The following is a 27,165-nucleotide window of genomic DNA, read 5'->3' on the forward strand; positions in this document are numbered from 1 at the left end:
GAAAACGAGTGGCAGCAGACAACGGCTACAAGCCTACCAGTCTGTGACCTAGATCATTAGTTATATTCACTTTAACTCAGAAAGGATATCTTAAATTGTATTGTTCATTGTCAAATTAATGGGGTATATATCCAATGAATATAATTCCCTACAAACAAAAATTGTACATCAGCATATGCATACCTGAGAAAACAAAAAGGAAGTGTCTGAATTCACCTTTATTATTCGGGAAAATTCAGACACAGATAGTCCTTTTCTTTATTCTATGTTCTTCCTGCTTTATTGTAGGGATATTTAAGTGTTCTAAGGGTATCCAGAATATGAATAGTTTATTAAAATAGGTGTAATAATAAATTTAATGTGTTACTGATCAATTCTTATTTTATAATGTTGTGAATGTTTATGGTCTAAACCGAAATATTAATAGCTAAAAACTGAACAGAAATCATACTGAAAGATCTAAATAATTTTCCTCAAAGAGACATAAAGACAAATTTGAAAAAAAGGTCAAAATAAATAAATCTAAATCCAAAACACATTTTCTTGAAAATAAGTATTCCTCTCTTCTCAACTGGGGTTGAAATTATTTTTTTAAATTTGTTCTTTGGCTGCTGTATCCTTATCAGAGATGTTGGGAAACACCAACCCTTCTCTGCTGTTGTTGTATGGGTGCAAAAATTTAACATCCCTTTAATATCCCTTGAACCAACATTTGTGGCTACACTGTCATAACACCTCATATGTTCTTTGTTCCTCAACTAGTATTTATAATTTGCTACTAGGAAAGACTCTTATTGTAACACTAGAACTTCTTTACCTTCATTGTGTGTTTCATCACTTTTATAGCTGCTGCCAGCATTATCACTCGCTACTCCACTGCTTTCATCTCGGTGGACACGCCCCAAAATTGATTTCCAAGGAAGCACATATAATTTGCAGTAGTGGGAGGTAGCAGGTTTTGTTGGAGGGTGACAAACTTCCTAGAAGATTTCCTCGAAACTGGAAGTCCATGCCTCTGAGCTGCATTGCCGAACCTCCTCATTATCTGGTAGTTTGTTTAAGACATGATCTATATGAAACGAAATTATGCCGGTGGCACAAAACCCACTCTATATTATCAGCAGAATTTGCTGATATCTTACATATGTCTGGTTCAGAAGAGATGAAAAAGCGTCTGTAGAAATGGTCCCATGAGCATACTTCTTCCATTCATAAAATATGGCTTGTCATGCTGCTTTTATAGGTCTGAAGAAGCTTACATAGGAGGAGTTGGGTGGGTGCTGTTTAATGGAAGGAGAATAAATGAGATATTGTTCTACTTCCGTTATATTTTAGTTCATCATTTTAAAATGCAATAGGAATTTGAAATCCGAATCATAGTACATTAAACTTGGATAAATTTAGAAAATAATGATACTAAGCACATATCTGTAGGATTTGAAATAACTCTGATTTAAAGCTTCACAAAAACTATTGAATAAAAATGTTACAAATGTTGACTTAACTTTTTATATATCCATATAGCAAACAAGCAGCTGTCAGACTATCAGGTAAACTATCTGTATATCGGTTTGTTTTCAGACAGGCTTCGCTATATGAGAGTGAATGCTGGGTGGACTCGGGATACCTTATTCATTCTGCTTGCAACAAATGCTGAAGATCTGCAGACATTACTAAACTGTGTGGTCGAACACAGTGCTGCAGCAGGTCTGCGTTTAAACGCGAAAAAGACCAAAGTAATGGTCATAAGCAAACATGTCATTCAATCTGTTAACTTGACAGTAGCTGGCACATCACTGGAGCAAGTCCAATGGTTTAAATATCCTGGCAGCCTATTTGATCTCAGCTGGAACAATGCTGTTGAAATTAAGTCCCGAATTGAACAGGCAAGGACTGCATTCAAGAAAATGAGCAAATTTCTCTGTAAGAGGGACTTCCAGATCAATATCCATCTCTGTATACTTCAGAGTTACGTATTTTCTGTCTTAGCAATATAATTCGAAATGATAAATATAGACTCCTTCAGCTTATCTTACAAGGTACAGTTGAAGGAAGGAGAATTTCTTGGCTATGGGATCTATGAGAATGGTATGGACTCAGTACCCACACTCTTTTTGAGTTGCTGAGAACAGGAACCAGATCGCCCTGATGACAGCTGATGGCCAATGAGGATATGGTACAAGAAGAAGAATAGTTTAAAAGAAGATGCTGCCTCTTCATTTCTTGCTCAATCACATCTAAGCTACTAGACCAATTAAGCTAAAATTTGATATTCAGTTCAAGCAAAAGCCTATTACAATTTTTCAACAAAGAGCCCTTTCTAAATGGCAGCCATTAATATGTAGATATTTACTGAACTTGTGCATGTTTTATCTGTTATTAAAAACATGGGCAAATCTTTAGTCCTTGTACCAAATAAATCCCAGCATTTGTACAAAAAGGGCCATATGAATTTTCCTTAAAACTCCAATGGTTCTCCAGGCAATTCGGCTTTCATGTATTAAAGCACGCATTCTGGAGTACCCACCAGCTGAGGGCTGTTCAGCTGGGTATTTAGTTACTTCATGCTAGGACATGCTAACTTAGACTGGACACTAGAATGTACGAAGGTTGCTACTTAAAAATTTCTATCGGCCTGTCAAACAACAGGTGTGTTCTTCTAGTGTTAAATAGCATCATACAAGGCTGCTAATTTTAGTGTACCTTAGAAAATATAATACAGAGTAATACCTGTACATTAATCAACTGATATAGTAAAATCCATAATTAAATGGCTATTGAATTGGATATATAAAATGTCCTTTTTATGTTAATCACTGAAGGCTAGTAGGCATTCTGCTTTAATATGTTCATAGACTTAAAAGCATCTTTAAATTCAAGATTGGGAAGTATAACTTCAAAATGTAATATTATTTTTAATTAAATGCCTCATTAAAACAAGCAATATTTGAGATTGAACACTTGCTTTCTTTGCTGCATTGTATGGTCATGTTGTAGATAAAACTTGGTGTTTCAGAAATCTAAGAGTGTTAATAAAAGATAACACATCGGCTTAGTCCTAAAATTTGTACCAATTCTTCATGACTTCAATTAATGTTTTGTATAGTAGAACTGAGAGAGTGATACTCTTTTTACTATTTGTACCAACAGCAAGATCATTTGAGAGTTGTAGGTGAGGAGCAAATCAATAGGTCTGTTACAGAATGGATATCCCAAAAGTATGACAGATTCTGTGTAACCATTTACTTTAAAAAGTAGCAGGGATTCAACTGAACACAAAGTATGTGGATTGGCATTGGATTTACGAAATTTGTCATTTGGTGGTACAAAATAAAGAAAGGATTGTTAATACACCTTCTGGCTTTGTGCAACAAAAACAAACAAACAAACAAACTAACCCCATGGCACTAGAGCCCCGACAGATGTTGGCCTACCAAGCGACCGCTACTCAGCCTGAAGGCCTGCAGATTATAAGGTAATGCATGGTCAATGCGACGAATCATCTCGGCTGGTATTCTTAGTTTTCTAGACTGGGGTCGCCATCTCACTATCACATAGCTTCTTGATTGTAATCACGTAGGCTGAGTGGACCTCGAACCAACCCTCAAGTCCAGGTAAACATCCCTGACCTGGCCGGGAATTGAACCCGGGGCTTCCAGGTGAGAGGAAGGTATGCTACCGCTACACCGCAGAGCCAGCTTCCGTGCAGCAAGCCTCTTGAAATTACCTCGCTCTTTATTTTCCTTGTATACACAGATGGTACTCCTGAAGGGATCCAACCTGCCTTTGGACTGACCTCTTTATTTTAAAGAGGGGCAGGGAAGGATTCAGTTAGGTGGAAATGTAAGCAGTTTGGCCTATGCCAACATCTTGGTCTTAATGGCATACCGTGCTGAAAGCCTGCAGTCCGGTATCTTGGAACTTGAAAATAGTTGCAGTGAATACGATATGAAAATTAGCCTTTTCAAGACTAAAGTAATGTCAGTAAGGAAAAATCGAAGGAGAATTGAATGTAAGGTTGGAATTACAAAGCTGGAACACGTAGATAATTTCAGGTATTTAGGATGTCTATTCTCCCAGGATGATAGTAAGCGAGATAGAATCAAGGTGCAGCGAAGCTAATGCATTGAGCTCGTGGTTGTAGTCAACAGTATTCTGTAAGAAAGAAGCCTGCTCCCAGACAAAATTATTTTGCACTGGCCTGTTTTCAAAGCAACTTTGCTGTATGGTAGTGAAAGCTGGGTGAACTCGGGATATCTTATTCATAGCTAGAAGTAACAGATATGAAAGTAGTGAGAATGATAGATGGTGCAAACAGGTGGGAACAATTACAGGAGAGTACTCAGAATGAGGAGATATAGGCTAAGTTCGGAATGAACTTGTATGAAGCGGTGTGCATAAACTGGTTTCAGTGTTGGGGTCTTGAGTTGAATGGAGGAGAATAGGCTACCTAGGAGAACAGTGTACTTTTAAAGGTCCTGTAGAGCAACAGGAGGGAGACAAAGACTGCAATGGTTAGACTTGATTTGTAATGATTATAGGCCTCAGAGCTAGTTACAAATATAGGAGGTGTTTAATAAATTCACAGATTCTTACAGAGTGAATGTATAATAGTCTATAATAAAGATATACATATGTTATCTTAAGAGAAAACTCGAAGTTCTTGAGAAAGGTTGCAAGATAGAAATCAATGTGATTCTGTACCAGGATTTACATTATAGTATATGAATCTGTGTAACAAAGAAGTGATAGGATGGAGATAAGAGTTTTGCTTTTTGTGTTATCGAATCACTTTCATGCTGGGTGAAATGTTGGAGAAGTTGTTGAATTTTCAGTTTAAGATCTAGAATAACATTAAGGAGTCATTCTTCCAGTTGTGACAAGCTTCGTTGTTCCTTGTAAGGAGGGTAACTGGGCTAACAAGAAAATGAACATCTCAAAATGAGGGCAAATTTTAAAAGCGTTACCATGAAGTGCTCTATCTGCCGTAAGTTGGCAACATTTTCTTTTCATCACCCATAATTTGGAACATAAGGTTCTTTATTACATCGGCTAGTCCTATACTACCACACACAGGCAAACAATGCGGTTCAGGAAATGTACGTTTAAAAAGTTTGCCTGTTCCTAACAAAATTGTACAGTAGTGATGTTACGTACTACTTTGACTAAATTCTTACTTCCCTCCTTTATTGTGTTTAGTACTAGTTTTGGCGTAACCACCTTAGTAAAGGTAACAATATTATTACACAGTTGTCTGGCTCCATGGCTAAATTGTTAGCATGCTAGCCTTTGGTCACAGGGGTCCCGGGTTTGATTCCCGGCAGGGTTGGGAATTTTAACCATAATTGGTTAATTTTGTTGGCACGGGGCTGGGTTTATGTGACGTCTTCATTATCATTTCATCCTCATCACGACGTGCAGGTTGCCTACGGGTGTCAAATCAAAAGACCTGAATTTGGCAAGCCGAACTTGTACTTGAACACGTCTGGCACTAAAAGCCATACTCCATTTCATCACACAGTTCTTGAAACAAAGACCTTTTCACATACACAACCCCAAATAAATGATTTTTTTTAATTCCTGCACTTTTTAAATTGGTACAGATGTAATAAATGTTATCACTCCTCAGCTGTGTTGGGAGTTCAGTAGGTGTGGTAGCATGCGATAAGTGCATTGAATTGCTGAATGATGTATCACTTGGTGTGGAATGCTGTAGAATATTGACCACATGTACTTAGTTTGCTTAGTATTTAGTTAAGTAGCACTTAACATGCTACATATATATAATAATGCAGATCACACTGATTTTGCTGCTTTATTTGAATTTGTGGTACTTGTGTCAGAGGAGTGTAAGTGGTAGAGAATTTAACCATGAAGAATGTGTCGATGAGCAGGCTGGTTGTTGCTTCTCTGACTGTCAGTCTTCAAAACAGCCAGTATAAATTACAGTATTTGAAAGAGTGAAAATACACACCACTTGATTTTTTGTGGGTTATTTATTATTATTATTATTATTGTTATTATTATTATTATTATTATTATTATTATTATTATTATTATTATTATTATTATTATTATTTTGCTAAGCAATTTCTCATTTACATATGGCAGCAACCATTAAGCTGTATTGCACTCTCTTCATGATTAGAAGTCTTTGATGTTTCAGCAGCACTTGAATTGTATGAGTTCGTATCGAAGTCCGCAGCCTCTCACTAGGCCTAGTCCTCAGACTTCCCCCAGCTTGACAGTGCAGGTCAGTATGCATCCAGTGTGCAACTCTGGTATGATAATAAGAAATGTTACAGATTATTGAGTACAGCAGTGAGAGACTCTTTCAAAATAGACTTAAATTCAGTAATAGATGCCATGATATTTTACTGTTTTCCTAAACACTTCTGTGTTTATTCCATTTTCTTAAATATTTAGAATAGCGTAGTGACACATTTTAACTGTCAGAGTTGGACATTGCAATTCTCGTGGTCTTGCATACAGTACTAGAACCATGAGTTTTCACATTAGACTTCCATTACCTTTCATATTATTTATTGTAAAACTGTATTTACTCGAGTATTAGACCCCCCCCCCTTTTTCCGCTTTTACAGCCAAGAAATGTAAAGGGGGTGTAATTTTGGGCAGTCTAACATGACTTCTAGCCTATAAAGAGCTATAAATTGTACATGTAAACAATCTACAGTATTCTTTAAATAATGTATGAATGTATTTGGGTTCCTACTGGCTATTTTCATTGGAAAGCAGTATTTTTAAATGTAAAAAGACAATAAATTGTGAATGCGACTTTTAGGCCTACATATAACGTAAATGTAATCAGTTTTAGTTACTCATATCACGTCATTCATTTCATCACATTAATTCCTCTGATGAGGTTGACATCAGGAAAAGCATACGGTTATAAAAACTCGCTGCAAAGATTTGTCTCGCTTCATACTCGACCCCGTAGGGAAAAGGGTTAAGGCTATCATATTATCATATTATGTAATATTGATACAAAAGATCTTAGGCCAGTCATTTGTCTCTGTTAGTTGAACAGTAGGCCTACCACACAGTAAACCTGAGTAAATCTGATCACTGCTTTCATTTGAATTATCGTCTTGTGCCACCAACTTCCCTGCTATCGCCTTGTCATCATTCCAAATGACGTCATCTTCACTGCCATCTCGTCAGCCATGCACTGCAGTCGAGAGCGTGTGAGGTCCCATCTTTTTTAAACTTTTAAAAATAGCCACTTCTTCCGAATAAAGTCGTGCTGTAGAAAGCGTGCCAAACTACCAGCTTATAACTAGCGTATATTACAAGTTGTACTTCCGAATGTAATACATAGTGACTGGAAGCATTCTTTGGATAACTGCGGCTGTTGAAAGCCAGACCCTTACTTTTAAGAATATTTCATGCTTGTCCTGTACATTTATCACATCAGGATTTACCTGAACAGCTGTAAATGAAATAAGAGAGGCCACATTGTTTAGGTTAGTGTCAAAAGTTCCATGACGGAAATGTTGTTGTTTGAGTCATCAGTCCATAGACTGGTTTGATGCAGCCCTCCACGCCACCCTATCCTGTGCTAACCTTTTCATTTCTACGTAGCTATTGCATCCTACATCTGCTCTAATCTGTTTGTCATATTCATACCTTGGTCTATCCCTACCGTTCTTGCCACCTACACTTCCTTCAAAAACCAACTGAACAAGTCCTGGGTGTCTTAAGATGTGACCTATCATTCTATCTCTTCTTCTCGTCAAATTTAGCCAAATCGATCTCCTCTCACCAATTCGATTCAGTATCTCTTCATTCGTGATTCGATCTATCCATCTCACCTTCAGCATTCTTCTGTAACACCACATTTCAAAAGCTTCTATTCTCTTTCTTTCTGAGCTAGTTATCATCCATGTTTCACTTCCATACAATGCCACGCTCCACACAAAAGTCTTCAAAAACATCTTTCTAATTCCGATATCAATGTTTGAAGTGAGCAAATTTCTTTTCTTAAGAAAGCTCTTCCTTGCTTGTGCTAGTCTGCATTTTATGTCCTCCTTACTTCTGCCATTGTTGGTTATTTTACTACCCAAGTAACAATATTCATCTACTTCCTTTAAGACTTCGTTCGTTTCCTAATCTAATATTCCCTACATCACCTGCCTTCGTTCGACTGCACTCCATTACTTTTGTTTTAGAGTTATTTATTTTCATCTTGTACTCCTTACCTAAGACTTCATCCATACCATTCAGCAACTTCTCGAGATCTTCTGCAGTCTCAGATAAAATAACAATATCATCGGCAAATCTCAAGGTTTTGATTTCCTCTCCTTGGACTGTGATTCCCTTTCCAAATTTCTCTTTGATTTCCTTTACTGCCTGTTCTGTGTAAACATTGAAAAGGAGAGGGGACAAACTGCAGCCTTGCCTCACTCCTTTCTGGATTGCTGCTTCTTTTTCAAAGCCCTCGATTCTTATCACTGCAGACTAATTTTTATACAGGTTGTAGATAATTCTTCGTTCTCGGTATCTGATCCCTATCATCTTCAGAATCATAAATAGCCTGGTCCAATCAACATTATCGAATGCCTTTTCTAGATCTACGAATGCCATGTACGTGGGCTTGTCCTTCTTGATTCGATCCTCTAAGATCAGACGTAAAGTCAGGATTGCTTCACGTGTTCCTACATTTCTTCTGAAGCCAAATTGATCTTCCCCCAACTCAGCTTCAACTTGTTTTTCCATTCTTCTGTAAATAATACGTGTTAAAATTTTGCAGGCATGAGATACTAAACTAATAGTGCGGTAGTTTTCACACCTGTCAGCACCGGCTTTCTTGGGAATAGGTATAACAACATTCTGTTGAAAATCGGATGGGACTTCTGTCCAAAAAATACCTATATTGGTCTGAGTTCCGAGATATTAAACGATCACTTTGTTAATGGTCTCGCCTGTTATATTAATAGCAGCAACTATGAATATTTCTCGACTGTATTCAATTCATTTCCTCATCCCGAGGTGCTGCAGTTCTTTTTAGACATGCCCCCAGTGGAGTGGAGTTGCATATACCATTTTTACTGCTTTTCAACCTTCCTGCCACTCATAAATCTCTGGCAGTACGGTACCAGGAATCAAAGTCAGGCTCCTGAGAAGGGCAGCTAATTGTGCTAACCATTACACTGGTGGACATTCTTAACTACAAAACACAGACATATAGCATGACTGATGTGGGCTTGCAGTGTACAGATCAGACTCAAAACTATTCACCTCTTTGTGCGATGTCATCAGAGCTACGGTAGGCCTACGCTACAGAGGCGGACATTTCTTAACTACGAAACACAGATGCATACCTGCCAACTTTCCCGATTCAGGCGGGAGACTCCCGATTTTCGACAGTTTTTCCCGCCTCCTTATTCAATGATTTCTCCCGATTTTAGCTTACTTTTTGGTGAACTTCAAACATTTGTTTTCAAATCCCGCCATTTCAGCTTTTTTTTTTTTATGCCAGTGGCCAGAAGTCCTTCGCTCATTGGCCGCTTTCAAACGAAATGTCGACGTTTATTGATGCGTGAAATGTGCGCTGATGTGCAATGTTTATTGAAACCTGTATATCGCGACGCGAATATCAATTGTCAAGATCTTGTTCTCGCGTGCTATGCTCGTGTTCATTCACAGTTCACATCAGTCTACTCTATTCTAGAGACTAGCCGCTAGACATGGATTCTTTTTTTAGTAATTTAGTTACATTTCAATGATAACGACTAGTAGCTTTTCTGGAGATTTTAGGAACCGTTTGGAGACAATTCTGACTAATTTTATTTCATCTCGATATAAATAAAAGTTTTGTCTGTACATTGTTCAGAATTTTAAAAAAATGATATTTCTTTACTGGTCGTGACCACAGTAACAAGGGGAAATGCACGTTTTAATTTTCCGGAATATCTGTCTGTATGTATGTACGCTCATCACGAGAAAACGGCTGCAGAGAAATTAATGACAATGGGTATATGAAGTCGGGGAATGAGTTGCTACATCTAGGCCATAAATAATTTTATTGACGCCGAATGAAATTGTAGTTTAGGGGAAGGCCTAAAATTTAATTCTCAAATATTTGTTATTATTGGCCCTATCGATAAGTCCGACTCGTTGGCTGAATGGTCAGCGTACTGGCCTTCGGTTCAGAGGGTCCCGGGTTCGATTCCTGGCCGGTCGGAGATTGTAATCACTTCTGATTAGTTCTTCTGGCTCGGGGACTGGGTGTATTTGTCCGTCCCAACACACTCCTCATCATACCACTCTACCCTCTGTATAGGGTTGGCGTCAGGAAGGGCATCCGGCCGTAAAATAGGGCCAAATCCACATGTGCGACACAGTTCGCACTCGTGACCCCACAGGTGTGGGGAAAAAGCGGTAGCAAAAGAAGAATTGGCCCTATCAATAAATACTTCATAACTAACATTATATACTATTAAATTTCTTATAATTTATGTCTTATACATTTTTACCGTGCTGGCTATGATAACAGACATATTCGTGAATTTGTATTTTTAACAGAGCTTGATAGCTGCAGTCGCCTAAGTGCGGAGAGTATACAGTATTTGGGAGATAGTGGGTTCGAACCCCACTGTCGGCAGCCCTGAAGATGGTTTTCCGTGGTTTACCATTTTCACACCAGGCAAATGCTATGGCTGAAACTTAAGGCCACAGCCCCTTTCTTCCCACTCCTAGACTTTTCCTGTTCCATTGTCACCATAAAACCTATCTCTGTCAGTGCGACGTAAAGCAACTTGTAAGGAAAAATTTTTTTTTGATTTTTGTTGCCAAGTCCATATCACCACCGAGGTATGAGAAAATGGGTGAACAGAAGTTAGTGAAAATTGGTATGTAAAGTCGGGGAATAAGGAATTTTATTCACCCTGTTCGAAATGGTAGTTTCGGGGAAGGTGTCAAAAATTTAATTTTTAATTATCTGTCTTATTGGTCATATCAAAAAGTACTACATAACAAAAGTTAGAGAGAATACAATTTCCGATTATATCTTATTTAGTTTTACTGTACCTCTGTGGGTCCGTGGTAGAGTGTCGGCCTCCGGATCCCAAGATAGCGGGTTCAAACCCGGCAGAGGTGGTCGGATTTTTGAAGGGCGGAAAAAAGTCCATTCGACACTCCATGTCGTACGATGTCGGCATGTAAAAGATCTCTGGTGATACATTTGGTATTTACCCGACAAAATTAATTAAATCTCAGCCATAGACGCCCAAGAGAGATCCGGTTTACTCTAGGTCCGCTAGATGGCAGACAGAGTAAACCGGAACGTCGAAATTGACGAGCAGACAGCCAGATGGCGTCAAATCGAAATGTCTGCAAACGGTAGCTGAGGCCATACGATTATTATTATTATTATTATTATTATTATTATTATTATTTATTACTGTACCAACTATAATAATATTGGTGGTGATGGTGATTAAATTGTGAAGAATGAGAAAAAAGTCGTGAAGGAACGATCACTTGAATAATAATACAAGAGGAAGTCATGAAAGGAAGGACGACTCACTTTACATTAGATGCTCTAATATCACAAAGTCGGAAGAAAACTAAATGCAAAGGCTTGCAATAAAGAAAGCTCATAAAATTGATCAACAATAACATTACATTGACCAATGTTTGTTGTGATGTGCTTTGTGTATTCTGCTGCCATTTATCTCTGATAGTTGGGATTACTGCTGCGTAAGTGCTTATCGAGTATAACAGCTTGCCTGAATATTAGCGGGATGTAGCTGGGGAGTTAGAGATCTCTCTTCTTTAGCATTCCATTCCTCTGGTTCATGAATTCTCTGATACTACTGGTACGTAACACACTGGATCATCATAGTATTCCAGCTATTCGATCCCTACTCTGAGGCAATGATTGGAATGAGCAGTGTGCACACTTGAATTACACAGGAGTGTTCGCGATTGTTTGTGGCCTGGTCATTCTAGCTCTGGAACTTCGAACTCTTAGATCGATTCCATAGTACTTTTTGTTAAAAGTGAGAAACTGTGCTGTTTTTCATTTTATTGAATATTTCAAATGAGAGCATTGCTTTAATTACGACATTCATACTGACGTCGTCGTAATGAGTAATGACCTATTTCAACTGTTGACTGCAATTGGGAAAACTATAAGGACAGTCTTTCTGAGAATTCCGTAGCGAAGCACGGCTACATCAGCTAGTTATTTGATACAAATAGCATTGCGCTTTGCATAATCGCACGGGCGCTTGATACAATATATTAATCTATGCATTTGCTAAGTAATGGAATGACTGATTCACACGTGTGGAGCATGAATTCATACTATTTTCGGAAAGCTTATCAGAGACCGATCATCTCATTCGCATACTTCCTGTGCGGGAATAGAGATGTGTAATGTTTAGCCTTGTAGCCTCATATAGCAACAGTCGGCATTTTGAGACAATAAGTGTATAAATATATCATAATACTGTATTGCGCAAGACATGTACAGTAAGCAGTTTTGACAAATTGTATCTCCTGATTTCTCCTGATTTTCATATCAAAATCTCCTGATTTTTGGTTTTGTAAAGTTGGCAGGTGTGCAGATGTACTGCATGACTTTGACGCGTTTTCATTGTGTGGGTCGTACGGACAAAACTATTCACAAATTTGTGTGATGTCATCAAAGCTGCAATAAGGCTTGTACCTGCTTCAAAGCAGAATCGTTGTTCTTCTCTGACAAATTACGTTTGGGAGGTGGGGGGATCTTGTATGCAAGATTTATTTACATTTTCTTCACCTCGAAAGCGAGGGGGGGGGTGTCTAATAGGCGAGGGGGGTCTAATACACGAGTAAATACGGTAGTTAACACCAGTATAACCCTCTACTGGATGTAACATATTTCTTTCTGTACATATGTTTTTAAAGTTGCAGTATACAGGTGTAAAATTGAAAACAGAAAAAATTCCCATTGTTCAAGATGCTTCTTGAAGGGAAGCATTTTAATGTAAGAAGTGTTTCAGAAGTGCTTACCTAACTCTTCTGTTAGGGGCAAGAGGGAGACAGTCCAGGATTACCTTTCTCAACCCAAAGTGTATTGAAGATATGTATTACATTAAATGAGAAGATTTAATTGTGAGAACAGCCTATCAGTTTACTGGTTGTTTTTTCAGTTGATCTTGCCAGTTCTGATATCACTGTGGTTTTTCTTTTTCTACAGAATATAACATTTTACCACAGGGTGAAATAAAGTAGCCCTTTTATGTTACGTCAGGTAGCAGAAGTGTCAGCATGCACTAGTGATAATATCACTAGCAACTGACTGTTTAGAGCTAAAGCTGTAAGGCATTACAGTGTAAATGTTCAAGCTTGGAATATTCCTTCAATATTCTGCTCAGCTCAAGCAGAAAGTGACTTCTTGAAATGAATATTAATTGAATTGTAAGTCCCAGCTGAAGACATCGGGAGAGAGGGATACAAAACCCACAAAAATCTATTTATTGTTTGTTGAATATATAGGGAAAAAGTAGCGCCATCATTGGTGCAAGAAAGTAGTAAATCCATTAGAAAGTGATGGGAATAAATGCAACTGAAATTGGCATTCCTCTTGTGTTCAGAGTTTGAGGGAGGCACCTCCAGTATACACCTCTCTTTTGACCCAAAGCACTCAACTTTCTATTGGTGAAAAGCATGCACAGTGATATAGAATGTGCTTCTTAGCTTTCTCTAGGTGGTAATTGTAGCAGTGGTGGTCAAAAGTGATGTCAGTGAATCTTTTGCAGATTCATTTATTGAAAACAACTCCAGTGATGACACAAGAAGTGAATCCTCACAGAAATATATAAATCCTATTCTTCATAGCTATCAGCCTTGTTTCAGTGGATCACTCTAAAAGGTGTGAAGGGTGAAAAGCACACAAGTATTACTAGGAAAGTTATAAAGGATATTATATTTGCTAAAAGACTGCAAATGTAAGAGAAACTACTTGTCTTCATAGTTGAGGAGAGATCTGATTTTCTGATATTTTGTAAAACAACAAATCTAGGAATAATTTGAATAATAATAATAATAATAATAATAATAATAATAATAATAATAATAATAATAATAATAATAATAATAATAATACCAAAAATCTCCTTGTTGATGCCGCCAAAGACGTTGCAGAAATCAAGAGAAGCAAAAAGCATGCCTTGTGGAATGGTATCTGCGAATCAGTCCTCCAAGAAAGACTCAATGCGTGGAAACAGTACTACTCTACGAAATCAGAAAATGATTGGGAAACCTACAAAACCCAACGTGCCCAAGCAGCTAGGGTGTTCAGAACTGAGAAACGTAAATACGAAAAATCTCTCAATGAAAAGATAGAACAAAACTTTAGGAAGAATGAAAGAGAGTACTACAGAGCCTTCAAACGCAAACTCACTGGCTATAAACCACCATCTCTATGCTTTGAGCGAAAGGACGGCACACTGGCGACGTCAAATGAAGAAAATTGCAGCATTCTGGTAGATTACTTCAAGAATTTACTTAATTGCTCTAAACCGCAAAGCGCCATTGAGACCAGGGAACCCTTACTCAGGTACCCAGATTCCTGACCACCCGACAGAGATGAAATCAAGTGCCACATTGCCCGTCTCAAAAATAACAAAGCGCCGGGGGAAGACTCAGTAGTAGCAGAACTATGAAAGATATCACTTGATATCTTGCAAAAGCAAATAGAAGAAATTTGGAACAAGGAGACCCTACCCGAAGTTTGGAAAATAGCTTTGATTCATCCATTACACAAAAAAGGCAGCATGAAGAACATCAACTACAGAGGAATATCTTTGCTACCCGTGACTTACATAATTCTATCACTTGCCACCCTGGAGCGTTTGGAAGCACAAGTCGAACATCAAATAGGTGAATACTAAGGAGGGTTCAGAAAAGGTCGCTGAACAGCTGTACAGATCCAAAATCTCAAAACGATCATCGGATATTGTACACTAAGGGTACGTCCAAGATGCACGCTGGTTTTCTGAGTCAGACAGTCGGCGCCGAGTCGACATAAGTATGTCCTGTGCTTTTAAGCGGGACTGGCCATAATGCACCTGCGCGCAGGAAGCCTGCACACTGGTAGTCTGACTCAGATATTTACCGGAATGATTTGTTCATTCTGGTTTCAGACAATCTGCCGCGCAGGCTGTTGATTTTCGTGTTGAGTGTGGTAATTCGCCCAGTTCTTCGTAAGCCTGTGTTCAAATTTTAACAAAATAAAACAAAACGTATCCGAACTCATTCTGAAATATTCAAAAATCTGTTTTCATCGACAAATAACTGTGGAAAAAGGTGTTTGTACTCCCCGTAAATATATCTTAATTCATTTATTGGATGTATATCACTTCTCATTCGTTTTAACTTGGTTGTAACATTGTCACTTAGCAGCAATAGAGCTGCAGCCTGTTCTCTTGTTAGTTCCATGCTACACTGATCAGTTGTGTTTCATATCTTTTCTTTTGTGGCAGCTCTGTCTGTGCTGACAACCAGCTTTCATAATGGCCACATCCCACCTGCCACTCGGAGTCAGACATTCAGCGCCGACTGTCTGACTCAGAAAACCAGCGTGCATCTTGGACGTACCCTAAGGTCCAACCAGTATGTGTCTGTCTTTGTGGACTTCAAGAAAGCGTACGACTCCATTGACCGGGAAGTCCTGCTAAACATGTTAAATGAATATGGAGTTGATTTGAAACTGCTGGTATTAATTAGAGCCACCCTGACCGATACAAAATCCAAGGTGAAGTTCCACGGATGTGTCTCGCATTCCTTTGACATCAAAACAGGAGTCCGACAAGGTGATGGGCTATCCCCGATACTCTTCAACTGTGTTCTTGAAAAGATCATCAGAACCTGGCGGGTGAGATTACAGGAAACTAACTACAGTCCATTGAGAATAGGAACCAAATCCAAGGGGATCGCAACAGACTGCTTAGCATTTGCCGATGATATTGCTGTTCTCTCAAACGACATAGAAACCACTAGAGCTCAAGTTGAAATTTTAAAGGAAATTGCCGAACAAACTGGTTTGCAGATATTGTTTGAGAAAACAGAAGTAATGACTAACATCAAAGAGGCTCCACCAAAACTCCATACAAAATACGGGGACATCACCCGAGTAGACATATTCAAATACCTGGGCGAGATAATCATGAAAAATGGACTGGACAAAGAAGCACTTCAGGAGCGAATACGCAAACTGGAAATAGCCTACCAAACATCCCGCACAATCTACAACAAAAAATGCCTTTCCCAAAACACCAAGGTACGTCACTATGAAACCGTTCTGAAGCCAGTAGTTCTATATGCAGCCGAAACCTTGTCTCTAAATGCCAACAAAGGACTCCTTGAAGAACTGGAGAAAAGAGAAAGCAAAATTGTGAGAGGAATCTTGGGATCAAAGTACAGAAATGGAATCCATCAAAAGAGATCCAACAAGGAAGTCTACAGCAAAATAGAGAAAATTACCGACACAATCAGAAAAAGACGGGCACGATTTTACGGTCATCTGAAAAGAATGGACGGAAGAAAGTTTTTTTCACTGTTTTTATTCAAACCCCAAAACCACAATTCCCTGGTTTAGAAATACCAAAGAAGACCTGCAAATGCTAAATATCTCAGCTGAAGTTGCCCTTAACAGAGATCTCTTCCGCAAGAAAATATTGACGAACGGGCTAAACCGATTTTATTATTTATAAATTTTATTTTCCGTATTGACAGACTCAAAGTATAGATAAGAAATGTGTTTTTCCACCATTCAATACACAATTTATTTTAATAGATTAAGCTAGTACCGGTTTCGGCTCTTTAACGGCCATCATCAGCTAGTACATGTTTTTGTTTTAGCCATTAGACAATACACAAGTTGTTATTGTATTAGGCATCCGGATGTCTAATGGGGGATGGAATAATAGCATATAATTAAAATATCAGTGGTCAGGTTAAAAAGTTATAAATAGAGCATGAGTATATAAAACATGTTAAAAACACACAGGTCACAATATATAACATTTAAAAAGTTTCAACACATTAAAATTGTACGTATAGGTAGACACTTGTTAAAATTTTCAATTTATGTTATATGGATTCCATTCTTCTGTCTTCTGTGCAGATCCTTCTAAGTAATGTTGATTTTAGTTGCGTAGGGTAATCTTCGAGGACATTTTGAAGCTAGTGTACGTCTTATTGATGTGGGCCTTTGTCATGATGAAATTTCGTTATGTTATATATCCCAACTTGTGATATACTATGGCAAGTTTCAATACAGCAAACAGCAGGTCTCGAGCATGTATTTAGAAGTAGTCGGTGGTAACACTTCTCTCGTCTATGTTTGTTCTTGTAGTTATAGTTGTTGTGGAAGTCTTGTGCTGATGTGTTTGAAGGCTTGTTGTGTTCTACACATCAGCACAAGACTTCCACAACAACTATAACTACAAGAACAAACATAGACGAGAGAAGTGTTACCACCGACTACTTCTAAATACATGCTCGAGACCTGCTGTTTGCTGTATTGAAACTTGCCATAGTATATCACAAGTTGGGATATATAACATAACGAAATTTCATCATGACAAAGGCCCACATCAATAAGACGTACACTAGCTTCAAAATGTCCTCGAAGATTACCCTACGCAACTAAAATCAACATTACTTAGAAGGATCTGCACAGAAGACAGAAGAATGGAATCCATATAACATAAATTGAAAATTTTAACAAGTGTCTACCTATACGTACAATTTTAATGTGTTGAAACTTTTTAAATGTTATATATTGTGACCTGTGTGTTTTTAACATGTTTTATATACTCATGCTCTATTTATAACTTTTTAACCTGACCACTGATATTTTAATTATATGCTATTATTCCATCCCCCATTAGACATCCGGATGCCTAATACAATAACAACTTGTGTATTGTCTAATGGCTAAAACAAAAACATGTACTAGCTGATGATGGCCGTTAAAGAGCCGAAACCGGTACTAGCTTAATCTATTAAAATAAATTGTGTATTGAATGGTGGAAAAACACATTTCTTATCTATACTTCGGGCTAAACCGAGACGAGCAACCGAAGAGAAGACACGGTGCCCCTTGGGTAGAGGAGCGTAAGCAGGCCCACTCACACAGAATGAGGGAAATTTGGGCTCTAAAGAAGGCCAAGTTCAGTGTCAAATGCAACAAGACTTAACGTGGTCCTTGATGGCTCCAGCGAATTTTATATATATATTGTAACGTGTTGGCGGGGTAGATAAATGAATAAATGCGTACAGCACCTGGTAGCAACCTATTTCTAAGATTTATTAACTAAGCACTACAACTACAGATTTACACACATACAGATGATAACCGAGCCACAAGTTACACACGTACACGGTTACACACTTACACGGTTCGTGCTCTCTCTCTTAGTTTCTCTTATGTTCCATCTACAATGACACACACACACACACACAGACGATTATTTACAGTACACTCTCTCAGCCACTCTGTCACACTCGTTAGCGCTGTCAAGGTCGTCAGCCTCGCAGGTTGGGATAGTATTCGCTGTTCACTCAACCCGTTGAACTCCGCAGTCTTCACACGTCGTCTCCTAGTGTTCCCTTCTTCGCCGTCCCAGAACACTCTAGGTTCTCCAGCAGCCAGCCTCAAGGGGGACACACACACACACACACACACACACACACACACACACACACACACACACACACACACACACACACACACACACACACACACACACACACACACACACACACACACACACACACACACACACACACACACACACACACACACACACACACACACACACACACACACACACACACACACACACACACACACACACACACACACACACACACACACACACACACACACACACACACACACACACACACACACACACACACACACACACACACACACACACACACACACACACACACACACACACACACACACACACACACACACACACACACACACACACACACACACACACACACACACACACACACACACACACACACACACACACACACACACACACACACACACACACACACACACACACACACACACACACACACGACGTCAGGGGAACAGGCACGAGTCCTCGGCTCCAACAGGCTGATACTCGATCAGGCTGACATCTCAGCCCAGGCTACCACTGACTGCGCTCTCCGCTCACTCACTCTCTAACACTCACTCACCAATTCTCACTGACTAGCCCTCACTGACTCACTCTGTAGGCAACTAACTGCTCTTTTATACCTGTGCCAGCCCTTCTGGAATAGGCCGGATGTTCGATGGATCGAGGGACTTCGCGAAATAGAAGACTCCAGATTAGTCTTCCAGTCGTTTCCGTAGTTCGCTGCGGCGCGACTGCAGATAGAAGTGAGAAGGGCCGGCCCAGCGCTTGAGTGTTGCTCGCGGATTGGCGCGCTCGAGTGTAAGGGGGGTGGGGCGATGGGTGATGGCCCCGGCGCGTAGCGACTTAGCATGGCGGACTCGACAACCATTACAAATATATATATATATAATAATATGAGCATTTCTAATATTTAAACATATTTTTCTTGATTTGGTACAAGAAAAGGGTAACTCCATTTTATGTTTGTATTATTATTATTATTATTATTATTATTATTATTATTATTATCATCATCATCATCATCATTGTCATTATTGCCAGCTAAGATGAAATACCAAATTATAGCTAAAGAAGACAGGTTGAATGTAGGGAATTCAAGAGTATACATTTAAAACTATTTCAAGCCTTACACAAGTTTTTTAAATTAGTTTCATGTCTCCTGAAAAATTTGTGATTGAGTTATATCTTGCACCAACTCTTCAGTTCTTTGTGTCAGAGATGGAAAAGTAACAAGTAACAGGTAACGGGTATTCTCACAAGCTTTGCATGCTAAGTTTTTTTAACAGTAGCTTTGAGGTTGCACATAATATGGTTTTGAAATGGTGGATGTAGTACTAGGTTTAGATTTTGATCACTTTCATTTTCAGAAAAAGTAGAGTTTTGTGTGGTATTTATGTGGTATGCTGGAATTTCTACATATTAGAATATGATCTTACTGTTATAGTATTTAACATCACTCACACAAGGGTGCTTGTAATATTTTAATCCCATATGGTACGATCATGAGGAACGTCAGTATATTTAAATCCTTAAAATAACCAATGTGTATTGTCAATTTAATTTTCTTCTCAACTCGAGAATTAAAATAAAAAGCTATTAGATGCCAGGGTTATTTGATTACTATCCTTATTAGGCCACTTCGTAAATGCACAGGTACTTTACTGGACAGACATTATTTATTCCTTCTGTGCTGGAAGAGGAAGACTCCAGCACTAAACATGTCAAGATACTAAATTTTGTACATAAAGCCAGAAAGTATTCAAAATTATAATTTTTAGTAGCTTTTGAGCTTTTGAGATAGCACATAACAAAGCTATAACAATATTACGTATTCATAATGTAGCAATGTCCAATTAAGACTGAAGGTTTCTTTCTGAGAATATGTTCTCACCAATTTCATCTCTTTTCAATATATGTGCAAGCCAGGTCAAGAAATTACACCAGTTTAAATTGCCATATGCAACTCTCACCTGATTCCAGAAAAATAATTTGAATACTTTGAGTGTGCCAATCAAAGACAGCAGATAAGCCAGTGCATGAAAACTTACTGGCAAAAACTAAGGAAGAGAAGTCTGGTCCTAAGTAAACATAGTACTTGATATATGAATTTAGTATCTTTACATTTTTCATAGTTTTGTAAATAGTTCTTAGTTTAGTTCCTTATTCTCTCTCTCTTTTTCTCTTTGATGTGTACTTTTAAAAGGTATCTTTCTGTATATAGGGAAGTTCGCTTGTGTACCGAAGTGCAAGTCCTGGCGATACCAGTCACAGTGGACCTCAGAGTCCTGTGTCTCCAGCGAGCCCACCAGGCATGGGAAACAATTCCAGCCCCTTCCTCGAGCATAATAACTACTGTTTTAGTCAAGCACAAGCAGCTGCAGCGTTACAGCAGCATTTTGAGCAGTTCAGCATGGTGAGTTTTGCCATATATATATATATATATATATACAAACCTTTTTTTTTTTTTTAACATTTCAAATAATAAAAACCAAATAGATCATATATTAATGTCAAGATACTGTGCCATGAAAGCCAGTATATATACAGCAACCTGATTAGGTAAATGGCAGAGTACTTGCATTGTAGTAACTAAGCATAATCCTTATGTGCTCTCGAATCCTAGACTTTAGTGATAGTCTGCATCTGTGTTCTTCGGTCCTTACTGAGGGGTGGGTGTTGATATAATATTCAGTCATATTGTTACTTGTTGGCAGGGTCGATAAATAAGCACAACTGGTAGTGTTTTACTACTACTACTACTACTACTACTACTACTGCTGCTGCTGCTGCTGCTACTACTACTACTACTACATGTTCTCTCAATGTTCTCGCTGTTCATTCTCACTAAATTCACTCTCAAACTTCCTTGGCTGACACTGTCTAGCCCTAGAATACTAACATTATTCGCTAGTTGCCCGACACTAACATACATAAAATTTATGTGCATGTCCTTATCTATGCTAAAAATATAAGCAAACTCGACATTAATGCTAGAAGTAAAATATTATTTAAGAATTACAAATTATAGATTGAATTATGTTGTTAGTAAAGAATAATTCAAACCACCTAAATGAATCGGCTTCTACGTTCGACGTAGGTCCTGGTCGGATATGAACTATGTTCCTTTTTGGGTATTTTCCTGTCTTTGAATCGGTTGTTTTCCATATATGCCCATCCTTACCTAAGCTTTCATCCACTTCACAGTCAAAAAGCTGTTCTATAGGTTGAGAGGCTGAAGCTGAACTGTTTGAAGTAGTCAGTTCTGTCATTCTCTTTCTAGTTCTTTTTTGAGATTTCCCTTTCTATGGCCGTTCATTTTGCTGAATTTCAACAAAAGCTCCAAAACCGGATCTCAGTCGAGATTATCTTTAGAACTATCATCACTGGGTGAATAGATTGAATTGTCATCGGAGAGTCTTCGTGCTCAGATTCAGTTTGTAAACAGTTGTCTTCCCCGTTCTCATCGTCATCCAGCTCATCAAGAATATGGCAAATGAACTACTCCCTCTTCATTTATTCATTGTGTCCTGGAAAGCCACATGCCCAATAACTATAAAGCAACCATTTGGAATGAGCAACCTACCCGCATACGACAATATCCAAGTACCTGTTACACACTAATAATATGTAGGTTTTACGTACCAATGATAATGCATAATAAAAAATTTAAAAAAAGGGGGAGGCACAGTGACTTACTGAAAATGAATTCTCCCGGCATTTGCTCCTCACACATGCATCTAAATGCTGTGGTGACATCACCCGCATTGATCAGTGGAAGCATTGCATGGAATCGGTCTGTTGGGGATAATGCAGGAAGGAGCAGTGTGCAGTTACATGATGCATACGCGTTAATTTGACGTATGTAAGTAATATAAGGCTAAACAACTACACTACACACTTCTGCAACTGACGCCCATAGTCTCAATCATTCCCACAGTCACTCGCTGCCGATATTATAGTTCTCAGTTCATAGCCCGGACATGACAGTCTCTCATTTCAGTATGACGTTCACTGTCCTCGGTCGCAGCAGACTTTGTTTACTGTCCCGTGCTGTTGCTCAGTGTTTTTTCCCATGCCGCTCCAGAACCCGACATTCGCTACACAGTGACTGGCTCGAGCAATTCCTCCACAGCGACAAGACAGGAAGAATGAACACTCAGTTCCACAGACAGAACACTCCACAGACTGTCTCCTCAACTTGGCTGTCACACTGAGACTGACCGAGAGAATTCACACACTGCACTGAACTCAACTCGCTCTCTGACAGAACTCGCCTTCACCCCAATCTCATACGGTCTGTCTTTTATAACTGGGCCAGACCCATCTGGATGCTTCAAGAAAGGAGACAACTCCCGAGTCCTCTTGAAAGCGAATACTCTGAGTGCACCATCCAGATCTCCTTCTCACAATGCCTGTGGCCTCCAATGATGTAGCAAGGCAGTGGAGATAGTGATGGTGGAAACACTGGCCAATGCGCTCCCGGCTCTCTCGATTTGTTTGCTCTGCAGTGATATATAACGTCTTTGCAATGAGACAGCCATGCTTGGACATTGTTTAAGCATAAATATAGTCTAAATACCATGAAACATATAATTTGTATTATGTAGAGACGATTCCAGGAAGAAAGGAGGCAAAATTGCGGCAATTCATGTGAAATGTACTAGGAAGTAACAGTTTAAATTCAATTTCACTTTTCAAGAGATAATATAAGGGACTTGTTTCTTGAGACTGACACAAGGGGCAGTCCGGTAACTCAACTTGACTACAATTCTTGGTACCCGATATTTAAAAAAATTATATTTGGGATAATTTCCCTGGAATTGTAGGTCACTTCGACTACATCCATATCCTAATAACTTGTTCCGATCGTCAGAAGGCTGTCACATACATCAACCAGAAGGGATTCAGTTATATTTGCTGCCAAGTAAACACACATAATAGTGACACTACAAAGTAGGTTGTGTGTGGTTTTTTTAAATTTTTATAATCGTTGCGCTAATTCAGATAAGTTTACGGCAACTATGAGATAGGAAAAAGCAAGGACTGGAAAGGAAGGGCCGTAGCCATAGTAAGAGCCCCAGTATTTGCCTAGTGTAAAAATGGAGAAATCTCAGAAAACAATCTTCAGGGCTGCTGATGGTGGCATGAATGCAATATACATTTATATGTTCCGTACAACTCGTTTTGTTAAGCAGTACTATAGTTTGATCTTCCCTTCACCGAAGCTATTTAGACTACTTTCACTGTAACAACACTACAATCAAAGCTACACTTCCTCATATAATCAATACCAACAATCCACCGAAAGTGATATTGTTATATGCTTAGCCATATTTGAGTAATTCTTCTTCTTGGTTGCTTGGTTTTTGGAGTACATTTGAGTAATGTGTAGGAACGCTAAGCGCATGCACTGACAAATTTTATTCATTGCAACAAGCAAAGAGTTGCATGGAAGATACTTCTATTTCCATTTTTGAACCAATATTGAATCTTTAAACAACTTCTAGCTAAACACTGGCTGAACATTGTTTATGCAATGGAACCTCATGCATAAGTTAGATCTTGTTTAAGTAGACATCGTATAAGGCTTAAAACTAGTCATCGTTTCTGCAATCTGCCCTTAGTTACTATTCAGCAGCTGTTAGTGTTGTGATTGTCGAAATGTCTGAATATTGTGAGCTGCATGTCAATATTCACTTCTGCTTCAACCTGGGAAAATGTTTATGTTTATGTGGAAACATAGTAATGTGGGGGGAAAATGAGCTAAAACTGAACATGACACTGCTGATCAGCTTGAACGTGAAAGTGTTCTTGGCAGGTTTCTTCTTTTTCTTCATGAACAGTGTTTTGTACTGGGAATTCCTCTCTGAAGGTCAAACAGTGAATTGCTGGTATAGTGTCAAATGGTTTGAGATGTTTGACAAAAATCATTAGGAGAAACAGAACAGGGAAACAACTTGTCAAGCCTCCACCATGACAGCAGGCCAGCTCGCTCATTGCTGTTGATTCATGAATTTTTGATGAACATAACTGTGCTTTCTCATTCACCTACTCACCTGATGTATCTCCAGCAGACATTTTTCCATCCCCAAACTGAAATTCACCCTGAAAGGATGACCATTTCAGGTCGTTGAAAGCTTATTCTTCGTGTTTTAAATATCCATTATCCATATTGAACTTTCCTATCCAGTTTTCTTTATCTGGACATTTTGTAACTCGTACAGGTTTTCAACAGCAGTGGCATAGGATAGAACAGGGCTGGAAGGCTAATGGCTGGACCTTCATCAGGGTACAGCCTAGTGTGAAATTGGGAAACTGTCATCTTCAGCACTGCTTATGGTAGGATTTGAATATAATATACTGTAACCTCCTTCTCTCTGAAATTTGTGTAATATTTCCAATTTTCTATGAGACCGTATATGAAATTACTCTTTATGATGATTGAAGAAAATTTTCAGATGTTTGGTAGGATTGTTTTCCTATCTAAAGCTACAAAATTCAGTACATCAGGACTATTTATAATATATATAAGTTCAACATTTATTTTACTCTCCATCCTGTGAAAGAATGGAAGTTGAGCATTATAAGAACAATAACTGTGAATGGGAATGGCAGAAAAATTCCCTTAGTACTTTAACCTCTGTTAGTGAATAATGAGCATATACAAGGGGGTAAAAAAACACAGAATTATTTAAAAAAAGTTATATTATTTTGGATTTTTTACAAAACAACCTTATCCCCTTCAAAATACTCTCAATTAGCTAATACATTTGTCCCACCGGTGCTTCCACTGTTCGAAACATTTTTTGTAATCTTCTTTAGTGTTCTTCAGTGTTGTCAAATCGGTGTCCTTTCATGTCCCCTTTTCATGAGAGGAACTAAGAAAAAGTCACACGGAGCCAGGTCAGGCGAGTAAGGTGCTTGGGGCAGCGGTGCCATGCCATTTTTAGCCAAAAACTGTCTGAGATGGCTGTGTGTGCAGGTGCGTTGTCATGGTGGAAGAACCGGTTTCCTGTCACAAATCGGGTCTTTTTTGACAAACACTGTTGCACAATCTTCTTAATGCTTCCAGATAAAAGGTTTGGTTGACGGTCTGACTTAAACTTGCCATCATAAAAAACGAAACATGAACAAAACAGCGCTAGCAAAAACAATCGCTGCACATGAACAGAACAAGCCAGGTCGACAACACGGGTGGCTCTGAACTGGTAATGAATTGCGCTATACACGCCTAGCGGCAGAAATGCGTACTACACAAGCTTCGCCCACGGCAATGTTATTCCGGTTATCTTTGAGTACCCCTTCATACTAAGGTAAATAATGAGCACATATTAATGTGTTTATGACCAATTTGCTACTTAAAAAAACGTAAATATCTGATATTTTTTTAAGCTGTATGGTATGTAGGGGTAAATTATTTTTGGATCTGTGCTGTTGATTCTAAGAAAGAGTTTTTAAACTTTTCTTATACAGTATAATACGTCAGAACTATTCAGTTTGGTGTATTGGATAATTTCTGACAAAAAGAAGGTGTTGGTTAGTGTGTTTAAATGTTCTCAGTATTTATCACAGAAGTTTTTAAATTTTATAACATTTAATTCTTTTAATTTTGTGTTATTTTCATCATAGAAGATTCAGTAGGTTTTGTTTACAACAACCCTTTTGAGTTGAAGTTGAAATTTTCAGCTTTTTATTTTAAAAGTGAAACATTATAAATTCCATGGATGTAATTAATACAAGAAATGAATTTGAGGTATTTTTGTTTTATTTTGCTTCAAGGGTGTGGTAAGTACTATCTTTATGAATAAGTTACCATTAGTGCCTTATCACTATGAATTAGACTTTTTAATTTCCTTTTCTTGTTGATAGTAAGTATTTCCAAATAACATTAAGGATGGAAAGGAAATACAAGCAGAGAGAGTAGTTGCAATATGAGTAATTTTCCAAGTCAAAATTCAGTTAACTTCACATAAAAAGTCTATAAATCAAATATGTCTGTTATTGATTTTGGAGCAAAGTTTTATGTCTGCATGTCATTGCTGACCCCAAACCTTCATGGTATATACAAGGCTTGTCCTAACCTGCAGAACAAACGACCTTGTAGCTGCCCCTAACCTGCAGTACTGATGCCACTTGATGAGTTTTAGGCATTTTCTCCACTGAGGGACATTTCTCTTCCAAGAAGGCTCTTCTGTCTGAAGTGATTGGCGCTTTCAGGCTGTCAGTTTATTTCCCACTGCCCAACACTCTGTGTTGAATCGCTATCTGCGTGGTTTACCCTGTTATCGTTGTAGAATCACCTTACCAGACTTAAAAATATATCATCATCATCATCATCCTTCCAAGTATTGGGCCATGTGACCCGTTACGGTCTTGCATTTTACTTTTTGCAAGACTTGAAAGCAGTCAAATGTCCTTCCGACGGGTTGCTAGCCTGAAGGAAGTAAGACCATTGGTGGGGCTGCCACCTCTCAGCTAATGG

At 38.5% G+C, this 27,165-nt stretch overlaps 1 protein-coding gene across 2 annotated transcripts in view; it reads left to right on the forward strand.

The window, feature by feature from the left end:
* The window catches only part of LOC136871664 (CREB-regulated transcription coactivator 1), a 473,088-nt gene that overhangs the window by 291,834 nt on the left and 154,089 nt on the right, over positions 1-27,165 (forward strand). The window contains exons 8-9 of one of the 2 annotated variants that reach the window (XM_067145158.2): positions 6,149-6,253; positions 20,905-21,096. In XM_067145158.2, the coding sequence (XP_067001259.2) occupies positions 6,149-6,253; positions 20,905-21,096 (297 nt within the window). The remainder of the gene's footprint in view (positions 1-6,148; positions 6,254-20,904; positions 21,097-27,165) is intronic. The other variant, XM_067145157.2, reaches the window with a different exon arrangement.

Source organism: Anabrus simplex, chromosome 4 (assembly GCF_040414725.1).
Source record: "Anabrus simplex isolate iqAnaSimp1 chromosome 4, ASM4041472v1, whole genome shotgun sequence".
Taxonomy (NCBI): Eukaryota; Metazoa; Arthropoda; class Insecta; order Orthoptera; family Tettigoniidae; genus Anabrus; species Anabrus simplex.